We start from the raw sequence: 12968 nt of genomic DNA, 5'->3' as shown, positions 1-12968 counted from the left end.
AATAGTCCTCCATTGTGTGTGTGTGTGGGGGGGGGGGGGGTTAGTCATGAGGCTGACGCTTTTCATTAAGAAGCAATGAAATGCAATGTGAGCCTTTTTCCCTGGCCAAGTTAACTTCTCTTTCTTCTCAAACTGACTATTCAAACTTTGACTACAGTAATTTTATTTAAATGACTCAGTTTATTTAAGATGTGGGCTAGGCCAGTGGTTTTCAAAGTGGGGGCCGGGGGCCGCGAGGGGGTGCCAGGGAGTTGGAAGGAAAAATAAAAGCAACAAATAAATACATTTCAAAATGTTAAAATATACTTATTACTATTAGGGTTGTTCTACAATGCCATTATAATAATGTGTCGCATATCTGAACATTATATTTTCCATGATAATGACTGGGAATAATAGTAGAGTGATAGCTCTCATATAGCAGAAATCCCCAAATACAATTTTTACACACTGTATGCTCCATCGCAAAGTGTTTGTGGCTAAAATAATTATTAGGATTAGCTTAATGTATTTTTACATTTGCCGTAGTATTCTCGATGGGTTTAATAACACATCACGGGGGTCCTTGGCCAGAACCTAGTGGTATTTGGGGGGCCTTGTCGTGGAAAAGTTTGGGAACCCCTGGGCTAGGCTATATGAAATGCTTGAATGTGGTTGATGCACTCTGCCCTACAAAGGCAAAGAGATGAGAAAGCAATGAGAACTGTGACCATTTTTGGTTGCTTTTTCATTTTTGGAAATAAATGGATTTTTATTTAACCCGAAATTCAAGTAGTTTCACTGGAAAATGACATGTCGATAACGACTTTGGCCACTTGCAGGGTAGCCACGGAGTCTTAAGTCATGTTCCTAAATTAAGGCCTTAAAAAGTCTTAAGACCGTGTGCTTTTGAAGTAACATTTATGTGCGCAAGGCATGCCTCTTGTGCCTCCTCCCCTAGCCTGTGGCTGCGCGTCTTTTCTCCTCACACACATATGCGCAGCTGTCGTGCCATAAGTAGCAAGACGTGGAAATGTGTATATATAGTAAAAAAAACACCATTGATATGACCTTTGACCCCAAAAATGTAGATACTGCACTTTATTACTCTGAGCAACTAAAACACTAATACAAAGGCAAAGTGCAGTACCGTATTTTCCGGACTATAAGTCGCACTTTTTTTCATAGTTTGGCTGGTCCTGCGACTTATAGTCAGGTGCGACATATATATGAGAAAATATATAATTGAACATGTTTTAAAATGTTAATTTATATTAACTGACATGAACCCTACGTGAAACATTACGTCTACAGCCGCGAGAGAGCGCTCTCAAATGCACAAGTCCTGTGCACTTTCAGTCAGAGATTAGTGCTTGCACTAAGCCTGAAACACATGTGCGTCAAATTATGTCAGGGATTCTATTTATAGCCGGGCCTCAGATTTGGACAAATAAAAGCCAGTATAATTTTGTTTCAATTTAACTCATAAAAGAGCTCTTCTTAATATTTTATATTGTTGGTTGGTATTGTTGCCAATGAAAAGTCATTTACACCATGAGTCTCCAACACGTTGCTCTCATTGCTCTCAAGCTAGTCGCATGCCGCACCCTTCTGAGCTAGAGGCTGAAGCCTACATTTAAACACAATTGTTGCTGCCAGGCACCAGCCTATGAATTTTATAAAAAAGTAAATCATGCATAATTTAAAAAATAACTACATTTATGCTATCTTAGACATCTTTGGCTATACGGAATAAGGTTTCCCTTGCAGCACAGCACACGAATGAATGAAAGTGCGGATACCTTATCTCGCAATAAGTGGATGGCAATCGAAATTCCCGACACTATGAAACTTAATAGTAAGCCATTAAATACCCCACAGATCAGTGGTCATCAGTCCCGATATTTAGCAATATAATCAACAGTCCAAACGTAAATTAAATCTCAAATTAAACATCTGCTTTTGATAGCCTACCCATGCCGCTCCAAACGAAAAGTAGGCCTATGTCTCACAATAAAACGCAAGAAATAAAGGATTATATTTTAGCTGACTCGAATACAAGCCATGGCCAAATAAAGGTGCTGTGGTTTGCGCAGCCTAAATTTGAGGATTTACGAGTCTCCTAAACATTCCTCAGCTGTTTTCTAGACATGCATGAAAACATTTGAAAACAAAACGCACTGCCATGTAATATTTGATCGCTGTTTTGCTACTAATTATCTTTCACGTAATGAATACGCACAGAAAGTGAAAGTAGGCCTAATGTGCGCTCCGTGTCTGTAGCTGTCTGTTCACGTCCGCAATCGAACGTCAAATAGAGAAGTCATCCATGTTCTCTACGTTATAGCCTAGGCGGTCATGCTTCTGTATTTGCAAAATTCCTGGCGGTTCCTGATCGCTAAATGTTTGTTTTCCTTTCCTGTCGATAGCGGTTAATGTTGAAGCACCTAGGCTATAATTTGACTTCAGCGGTGACAAATCCTGCTGAGAGAGAGAGAGAGAGAGAGAGAGAGAGCAACGAAAGAGAGGCACCCCCAAAGTGGTCCTGCGTGCACGCGTGTGTGTCTCTGCATGGGGTTCAATTGGGGTTCAATTGAAGTCAGAGTTGGTCCGTCAATAGTCCCGCACTCAGGCCGCTCCATTATTATAGTAATGTCAGACAGGGTACAGGGTAAAATGTGTGGGAATCTCTCGCATTATGATGGCTAGATTTGCGGGACTTTTATTATTATGCTCAATACTAAGTAATAATTTATTCGCAATACCCGCAATTCCGCGCTGGAATTTAGACCCTTTTAAATGTGCATCTTTTTTTCTCGCTCTCTCTGAGGTGGCCAGCCAAGCAATTGTTCTGCTGCATGCCAGCCTGTGCCAATAAATCGTACAAAATGATTGATTGCATTGCATTCTCCACATTTTTAGCTAAATTTTCATGTACCACATCAGCATTTGAGTTCAGTGATTTTTTTTTTTTTTTTTTTTTTTTTTTGTAAATTGCTTTACAATTAGTGTCGGGCCTTGTCAGCAGCCTTCGGCTTGCCTCTTGCCACTATACTCCTTCTTCTTCATTAACATTCCCTGTAGAATTCTCAATATTTTTGGCCTCAATGTGTACAGTTACATCTGTTACGTCTGTCTGTTCTTAGTCTTTGATTTTGTGAAATACATGTCTAAATATCACCTGCTTGCTGCAGCTTCGGTCTGCACGTCAATTTAAACCCGCATCTTTTTCTCTCTCGAGCATTTAATCTGCTGCCAGCTTGTATCTCCACATCGTCCAAAATGCTTGATTGCATTGCATTCTCCACATTTTTAGCTACATTTTCATGTACCACATCAGCATTTTTGTTCTGTGAATCTTTTGTAAATTGCTTTACAAATACCTTCGGGCCTATTGGCCTATTGCCATGGCTTGCCTCAGCTAGGTCACGTCCTTTTAAAACCGTCTTTTTCTCTATCGTGAGCATTTAATCTGCTGCCAGCTTGTGACTCCACATCGCCAAAAAAAGGTTGATTGCATTGTATTCTCCACATTTTTAGCTACATTTTCATGTATCATATCAGCATTTTTGTTCAGTGACTCTTTTGTAAATTGCTTTACAATTACCGTCGGGCCTATAGGCCTATTGTTTCGGTCACCTCTAAAACGGCATCTTTTTCTCTCTCATGAGCATTTAATCTGCTGCCAGCTTGTGACTCCACATCGCCCAAAATGCTTGATTGCATTGTATTCTCCACATTTTAGTAACATTTTGGTGCACCTCATGGCATTTTCTTTCAGTGAATCTTTTGCTTTGCAATTACCTTCCTGCCCTCCTCTTGGCTCCCTTCACTCCATCTTCATTAATCTTTTTGGCCTCAATAATCCAGTTACATAGTCTCTGTTTTTGGTTTTGGATTTTGTGAAATACATTTCTATTTGAAAAAATTCATTTTTTCCTGCTCATGACACATTTTTTGACTGATGCTACTTATACTCAGGAGCGACTTATAGTCCGGAAAATACAGTAACTACAATTTCAATATGCACATCCAGCTTTGATTTTGTATTCATTTTACACTTTTATTGTTTTAAAGGTGCCCTGCCACACAAAACTGTTTTTACTTGTATTTTTTTAAACATGTTAGGTCCATATGTGTTTGTGCTATGTCGTGAATGTGAAAATGAACAGCTAACTCCTCTGTCAGCTCTAGCCACTGAAAAGAAATAAGCAGAGAAATTAGGCCAATTGCAAAAACTCTTCAGATTGATGTGGAATTGATGAGCTCATTACTATTCATGAGCTCGCCCAGTTGAGACCATGCCCACAAAATTCGTTTAGCTCTGACAGTTTTCGTAGGCCTATGCAAGAATGGCTGAATGTCAACAGACTTCTGCGCTATGCACAAATAGAACTTTAACAATGCATTTTGCCCAAGAACCCAGACTTGAGGATCAAATGGCTTCAGTTTATTTTTTGGAACAATGCCACAGGCTTTGCAAAAAGGTTGCTGTTGAAGCCTGGAGCAGGCTACCATCGCAGTCTACGACCAGTGCCTGTAAGTAAAACGTAATTGTCAACTCAAGGAAGTGCTATGTTATACAGGTTTAATGAACTCGCTAGCCTAGCAGGTTTTATTTATGCACATTTGGACAATGCTAGCACTCGCTAGCCAAGCTAAGTTCATGCCATGAAGCTAAAATTAGTTAATAACGACTGTCATGTTATGGACGAAACCTACTAGCTGTTAGCCAATCAGAGTCAAGCAGCTTAGCTCGTTGAATATTAATGAGAACTGGCGCAAATCGAGCCAAGTCTTCATGCAGGCTTTCAATACCACACTAGAATGGCTTGAAACAAGGTAACCAAGGCATGTTTTCCACAAAAAATGTTACAGAGTCCATGGTAGAACTTCAGACATTACCACAAAGTAATGAAATACGTGTGGCAGGGCATCTTTAATTGTTTTTCTTCTGCTTTTGGATATTCATAGTTGATAGTGCTGAAATAATCCAACACCAACAAAGTTGGTTACGTAAAAGCCATTACGGGTGAAATAATCATCAAGGCATCGAAAACATTCCTGGGCCATGGTTCGTGTTGGTAGCTCTCCACAGAAAAGCAGACCACTTCCACAGCAAAAGCGAACGAAAACCAGCAGTAATGCAGCATTGCTGATGTCTGTTTTCATCTAATTGTATGGAAAAGATGAACTACCTTTTATTGGGTCTGTATGTCTGCAGCCATCTCTGAAATGATGACGTGGTAGATGAGGCGCTATTGCTCACTTGTCCATCATCGTAAAGCCCAATTTGATTGGTCCTAACAGCTCTGGTTTGAGCATAGTTGCTCCCATGGAGGTATTATATATAACTGGAGAGAGTGACTAAGTCCCGCCCTTCATACAAATGAATGGTGGAGGCTAGGCTAGTAAATCCGGCCAATTCATAGTCAACGCCATCTTGAACACTGGGGTTCGGATCCAGCGGCAGTCGGCTCTGACCATGCGCCAAGTTACAAAGCTGGAAATGACGCATGGACCAACGTCGATTTTTATTGGATATTCTGTGAAAAGAGAGTCCTCCTCCAGTAAGAGGGTGGCGATAATGCACATAAAGTCCTTGCCTCATAACAAGAAGAAGAAAAAGTTGCTCGGGAACGCGCATGGAGTCCGAGTGAAGTCGCCCTGAAGCGCAACTTAATTTCATTGGATAACAGCGGCTCTAACTAAGAGCGGTCTGCCTGCTGTCCTGCTGCAAATATGCATTCGAACATGACGTGAAATATCCGTAGTCGAACTATAAATAAACTATTCGGTTTTTAGTGCCAAGTGTAGCGCATTTTTACAGTCTATGATTGTTTTTTTTGTTTTTTTTATTGTTTGCCATCTCATAGCGGGTGCTCTAAACGTATTCTAGTGTTGGCCCATGACCAAATCAAGCCAATAATAGCCAGTAGCCACAATAATGACTGGAGCCAGAGCCCTCAATAGCCACCCTGTTTTGAAAATAATATTGAAGATATTCAATATTATTGAAGATAACGCACAGAACGGTCAGCCTGAGCGGACAATTACATCCCCAACTCATCTAAAATGTGGTGTCTTTACTTTGAGTTGTACACCGCAGATGGTGAAGTAACCGTTAAAGAGAATGTTGTCTGCGGGCTCAGCAAAAAACAGTTTACTTGCGCATCCACGACATCCAATCTTCGCGCTCACTTGTGGAGTTACCATCCAAATGAGGCAGCGGTGTCAGAGGCACAGTAGACGGCCAGAGCATCGCCAGGCGTCCAACATCATATGATGGCATACTTTCCGTAAATCCTAAATTATGTCCGGCGTCTGCTATTTACTTAGGCTGCGCAAAACACAGGTATTTATTTGAGGTAGGCTTATTCGAGGCAGACCTTTTCTACGTTATTGTGAGACATGCGTTTTGTTTGGAGCAGCATACCAGGCTATCAAACGCAGATGATTTTCGGTTTTGGTATGAGATTTCATTTACTTTTTGACTTTTATTATATAGTTAAATGTTGAGACTGATGGGCATTTAGATCTAGAGGGTATTTGATGATCACTGTAAAGTTTCGTGTTGTTGAAAAAGTGTTGGAATTTCCAGCTGTTTATTGCGAGAAGGCCTTTCCTTCATTCATTGAACGTGCGCTGTGCTCTAATGGAAACCTTATTGCATAGTAGCCTACATTGAGTTTTTTTTTTAATTATGCATGGTTTACTTTTTATTAAATTCGTAGGCTGGAATGCCTCGCGGCAATAATTGTGTTTAAATGTAGTAGCCTAGTGCTTCAGCCTCTGGCAAGCTCCAAAGGGGGCGGCTATAGGTTGAGAGCAACATGTTGGAGACCCATGGTGTAACGAGACAAGGTCTTTATGCCGCTGTTGTGTAATTTATTGTCTTTAATCATGTTTAGGTTATCTTTGTTCGGGACAAACAACAACGAAACAAGATCAATACAATTTTCTTTATCTGTCATATGATGGATAAACAACCACAATATGCACGTCTTCTCATAGGCTCCTCAAGAAATATGCACTGAATAACGTTTGGCTGTAGCCGCCGGATAGGTACCCGCCCACCAACATGTACGCGCATGAGAGCTCGTGCCCAACACGGATTTTCGTGCATGGATCTGGTTCCAAATGCTCCATGCAGCGCCATATTTGAAAATGGCGTATGCTAACATGCCGAAGCTAATCTGCACGCTCTTGACCTCCTGGTTGCTCCACAACAGAGCAATGCTAGAACTTCCCGACCTCAAATGTTGTGGGCGGGACTAAGTTCGGCTGGCACCCAGGCTAACAAAATTCCCTGATATTCCATGACTTTGCCCCAAAAATTATAAAATTCCCCTACTTTCCATGTCTGGAATAGACTTTCTAAAATTCCATGATATTCCAGAAATTCCATGACCCGTGGGAACCCTGCACAAAAAAATACATTTCCTCCTTTTCGTGGCACCCCACCTGTCATGTCTCCATTCCCCACTAGTGGGGCCCTCCCCACACTTTGAGAACCACTGCTTTATCCTAAGCTTTAGAGCCGCTGAACAGGTGTCTGGTCTCGTTTGCCTGAGTACAACTGGAGGTCTGACATGTACGCAGTGTTGCCGTTACACCGATCCCAGAACTTGATGCCAAACTTTTCTGGTTTGAAAGGCATTTAGATCCGTAGCTCTGTGCTGCCTTTAAATCCTTTGATGGCTTCATGAATGGAGATGTCGCAACCATGCTGGTAATACATCCTAAATTTCTGACGTGCCATTTCCACAACAGGCGCTACTTTTGCTATCGGGTGATTATTCGGGGAATAATCAGAATTGAAGTATAAGTATATATAAGTATACTCTTTTGATCCCGTGAGGGAAATTTGGTCTCTGAATTTATCCCAGTCCGTGAATTAGTGAAACACACTCAGCACACATTGAACACACAGTGAGGTGAAACACACTGATCCCACCGCAGTGAGCTGCCTGCAACAACAGCGGCACTCGGGGAGCAGTGAGGGGTTAGGTGCCTTGGTCTGGGTTCGAACCGGCAACCCTCCGGTTACAAGTCCGAAGTGCTAACCAGTAGGCCACGGCTGCCCTGTTTGTTGTGTTGTTTGAACACTGACCTTGTGTCGCTTCGCCTTGTGTTATAACAGTCAAATTATCATCCTGTGTTATTTAATTTCTCCATGTTCACGTCTAATTTTCTGTTATATTTAGTAGCTGATCTCGCGGAAGGAATGGTTTCAAAATAAAAAGTGGTTTCAAAATAAATTTTTGAAGAGACTGAGCTGAAAATGTCTCACTTTCATCCAGACTGAAATATCCCTGAGGTATGCACACATTCAAGCAGAAATGGTAGTCATCAGGTGAAAAAGACGGGTAAAACTTCTTATCCGCATAACATATAAATTCCCTTCCTGTTTTAGCAGGCTAGCTAGTATAATACTAAATGGATTATCGTTTTGTTACTAATTAAAGTACATACATCTGACAAAAGGGTCTCAGGTTGAAAATGCTGGAATTCCCTTTCAAGGTGTTTATGAGTGACGTATTTTAATGTTTCTTCTTTTTCAAAAAAGGATGAGATGGAACCTCCGCAGCCAGATGTGAACAGTCCATATGAAGAAGTTTACAAAGACTCAAGCACCTTCCTTAAGGTAGAGACCAGAGTTAATGTCACTAGTAAACATGTCACTACATGTTGTCTGATGTAAGCATTTTTGTATCTTTTTGGTTTCTGAAAAATCTATTTGTAATATCTAACCTTTTGCAGATTGACCGTTCTAATATTGGTACCTGAGCACCAATTATATTGAGTCTAATATCCCTGCCATCTAGCAACTGATTTTATGAAGGAAAACTTCCTTATAAACATCAAATAATAAGCTTAATGGCAATATGATTGGTTAAGGGATTTGTGACGCCAGTTTTTTCTACTACCTGACGATGAAGTGCTGAGTTGACAATTCACTCTACCAGAGGTGGACAAAGTAAACAATTCCTTTACTTAAGTCAAAGTATAAATAAGTGCATTATAAGTATATACTATTTTGATCCCGTGAGGGAAATTTGGTCTCTGCATTTATCCCAATCCGTGAATTAGTGAAACACACTAGTGAACACACAGTGAGGTGAAGCACACACTAATCCCGGGGCAGTGAGCTGCCTGCAACAACAGCGGCGCTCAGGGAGCAGTGAGGGGTTTAGGGCCTTGCTCAAGGGCAATTCAGCCATGCCTACTGGTCGGGGTTCCAGCAACCCTCCGGTTACAAATCCGAAGCGCTAACCAGTAGGCCACGGCTGCCGCCAGATACACCTTGTTAAATTTTACTCCGATACAAGTGAACGTTGCAAAGGAAAATTTGTACTTGAGTTGAAGTACAGAAGTAGTTGCTCTTAAAAATACTTAAGAATTCAAAAGTACAAGTATTTTTCCTTTTTAGTCAAGTCAAGTCAGTTTTATTTAGTATAGCTCAGTGGTCCCCAAACTACGGCCCGCGGGCCGGATACGGCCTGCCACCTCATTTTGGGTGGCCCCCCAAAACATGTCCGTAGTATAGCATCTGGCCCGCACGGGAGTATGAAATCGTCAAACTATAACCTCCGCAATTTCCCCCATTCATTCTCTATGGCGAGTCTTAACAGTACACATGTAATACTCTTTTTGTCCACTGGTGGTTGTTTTGGCGCTGTTTTGCGTTTGCCATCAAAATGGAATGAAATGTAGTCCTACCTGCAAACAATGTAAGAGGCCTATGCTGACCGCATCAGTGCTCAAAGTATTCTAAAAGTTTATCAATGAATTGTTAATAACTAACTAACTTATATTCAAGTCATATTTCTGGGACTTTCTGGGATAATTATTTTTATTTGTTCAAATGTTCATACAATGTTCACAAGTTCAGGTGGGTGAAAGTTAGAATGGTGGTCATTTTTTTAAATGTTCAGAGTTCACACATTTTTGATGAAATATACTTTTGGGACTACCTGCTAATACTTTTGGGAATGCAAAAGTCTTTTTATTAGTATTATTTAATTTGAGTTAAATTTTACACTGATATGGCATGATGGCAATATAAACACAGCTAACAATGGTATTAAATTGCAATAGCCTATAGATTAAATGTAATGGAATATTCAACTAAGTTAGACTGCTGTTGTTCACAGCACTAAGCTATTTATGGTTACTGATATATTCCGAGTCTCTGGCCCTCTCTTACAGCCAGGCATAGTAAGCTGGCCATCGGAAGAAAAAGTTTGGGGACCACTGGTATAGCGCATTTAACATGCACAGAGTGTTACCCAAAGCGCTCCACATATAAGACACTGACACAAAACAAAAGACAATAACACAAAAAATGCCGGACGGAGCGGCGTAGTCGCCAGCGTTCCCGTGACACTAAGACATACAAGACAGACAACACTCATTTGAGGTATAGCGCCAACTAGTTAAAAATGAAAAAGCAAAAATTAGGTGTAATCACAGGTATCTTTGGCTGACATGTTCAAAACTGCATGGAATTTGAAGTGTAGGATCATTATGACACCCTCTGACGGCATGCCAGTTTCCAGTTTCGTGGAATTCTATTCATGGGGGGCCCATTCTATAAGTTAATGTGTACATTTGATGACTAAACTCCAATTGGCCTGTAGATGGCCGGACACAGTTTTCTGTGACTATCTCGAGAATGAGTAAATTATTTGTGTATGTTGGTCTCCATGGTTCATGTCGGCACATCCCATTTTCACTCATTTGAGGTATAGCGCCACCTAGTTAAAAATAAAATGACAAAAACGAGGCACTGTAATCGCAGGTATCTTTGGCTGACAGTTTCTAAACTGTACGAAATTTGAAGTGTAGGATCATTATGACACCCTCTGAATGCATGCCAAGTGTCGTGGAATTTCGTTCATGGTGGCCCATATAAGCTACATGCACGCACACATACACACACACACACACACACACACACACAGAAACACATACATAAAGACACACACACACACAAATAAATACACATACACACACATAAAGACATACACACATTAGCCTTATCTGTTATTTCCACAACCCCAAAAAAGAACTTTTATCAGGATGCATAGTATCCTGGATCCTGAAATAACTGCCTTTTAAAAATAAAAGTCTGCCTGCCTCTAGGGGAATTTAACATAGCGGGGTGTATACTTATGCACCCTGTTTTTGTGTGGGTAGCCGTGGCCTACTGGTTAGCTAGCACTTCGGACTTGTAACCGGAGGGTTGCCGGTTCGAACCCCGACCAGTAGGCCACGGCTGAAGTGCCCTTGAGCAAGGCACCTAACCCCTGACTGCTCCCTGAGGGCCGCTGTTGTTGCAGACAGCTCACTGCGCCGAGATTAGTGTGTGCTTCACCTCACTGTGTGTTCACTGTGTGCAGTGTGTTTCACTAATTCACGGATTGGGATAAATGCAGAGACCAAATTTCCCTCACGGGATCAAAAGAGTGTATATATACTTATATACTTTAATGAAGAACATTTCTTTATTTATGATACATTATTGATTCACAAAAAAAATAGTGTCCTAAAAAGGTGGATTTTTTTTTCCCCGTTTTTTTTTTTTTTTTTTTTTTAATTTTCAAAAGATGTTTTTTATTCCTCTTTTTAGTCAACTTTAACATGGGGGTGTAAACTTAAGCAACCCACTGTATAAACACGCACGTCGCACGCGCACACATAAATCACGCTGATTTTAAAGTTATCTACAATAACTACCAGTGAGCAGTCACTCGCAGCATATAGGCACTAGTGCAGCACTTCACTTTCCACCACTACTGTGGAAACTGTTGCTATGCTTTCATGTGCCACTGTTACGGTTATTTCAGGATGACTGCATAAACATAAACCTAGCAAGATCTGTGGATTTGTGTTGTGTCTTCACAGGCTAATATTCTCATGCGAATAGTTCTTTTTTGAAGTGGCCAGCATAGGCTACTACTTTAATCCGGACCGTGACACATTCACAGAAAACTATGACACTGCTATTTAGACCTATGAGGTAGACAGACACACATATCCACACCCATTCATCATGGTGGAATATCTCACAAACTCTTTACTCAACATATTACAACCTAGCCTGTCGAGCCAGACCCACATTAAAATGTAGGGTCTGGGCACTCACCGTTCGCAGTACTCAGTCCGAGGGGCGGGATAATCAGTTGTCTTTCAAATTCCCTCTGCACGCAATAGGACAGCGGCCGCACTATGAGTCCCATGCGTTTCCCACCAGCGGAGCTAGTTGGCTAGTTCAAACGTTTGCCAACTTAATAAAAGCTTAACTCGTGTCACACTGTTCGCCAACAGCAACATCCATTTTATTTGTTTTCAAGTAGCAGGGAATTCAAGCCAAACCGTTGCAACTCTGCCATCAATCATTATGTTAAGCCCACCTAACGACTCTATACACGATTTCATTGGCCTGATTGAGTTTCGATTTCTGGAGCTCACAAGCCAACGGAGAGTTGCTAGACTAGCCCTGGCAGCAAATGTAATTTGCTGCTGCTAGGGGCGCGTCTAGATTTCTAGGCCAATTACAACCCATATATCAGAATAAATGGCAGACCTCACGGAACACAAAGGTGTAAAGCATTTCCCTGTACAATTAGCGGTTCCAGAGTAATTCAGTTTTGAAATTGTAGCACATTTCTATGTGGTCTCCAGCTTTGGGCTTTTGTTCAATACATTATTTCATTAAAGGCCAAATACCAAATAAATGTTAACAATATCGCCTAGATAGCTGTAAATATTAAAATCAGAAGATATACAGCTCATGGCTAAGAGTTTGTAGATGTAGCCTTTAGGGCTGTCACTTTACATTCAAAAATCGATTGCACAATCGATTGGACCAAACAACACAAGTTTCGAAAACTAAAATAGGGAATCGAGTTTAACCAAATATGTACACTATTAACGAATTAAACAAATAAAAAAGATAGATGTAACAAAATTCACAAACAAGA

The 12968-nt window shown here is 40.9% G+C and overlaps 1 protein-coding gene across 2 annotated transcripts in view; it reads left to right on the top strand.

Moving 5' to 3' along the window:
* mettl14 (methyltransferase 14, N6-adenosine-methyltransferase subun) overlaps positions 1–12968 on the top strand; it is a 65826-nt gene that overhangs the window by 12089 nt on the left and 40769 nt on the right. For both annotated transcript variants that reach the window (XM_042095028.1, XM_042095029.1), the window contains one exon: positions 8549–8626. In XM_042095028.1, coding sequence (XP_041950962.1) covers positions 8549–8626 — 78 coding nt within the window. The remainder of the gene's footprint in view (positions 1–8548; positions 8627–12968) is intronic.

This window comes from Alosa sapidissima, chromosome 6 (genome assembly GCF_018492685.1).
Source record: "Alosa sapidissima isolate fAloSap1 chromosome 6, fAloSap1.pri, whole genome shotgun sequence".
Lineage (NCBI taxonomy): Eukaryota > Metazoa > Chordata > Actinopteri > Clupeiformes > Clupeidae > Alosa > Alosa sapidissima.
The sequence above is the reverse complement of the archived record's forward strand: the minus strand, read 5'-3'. Positions and strand labels throughout refer to the sequence as shown.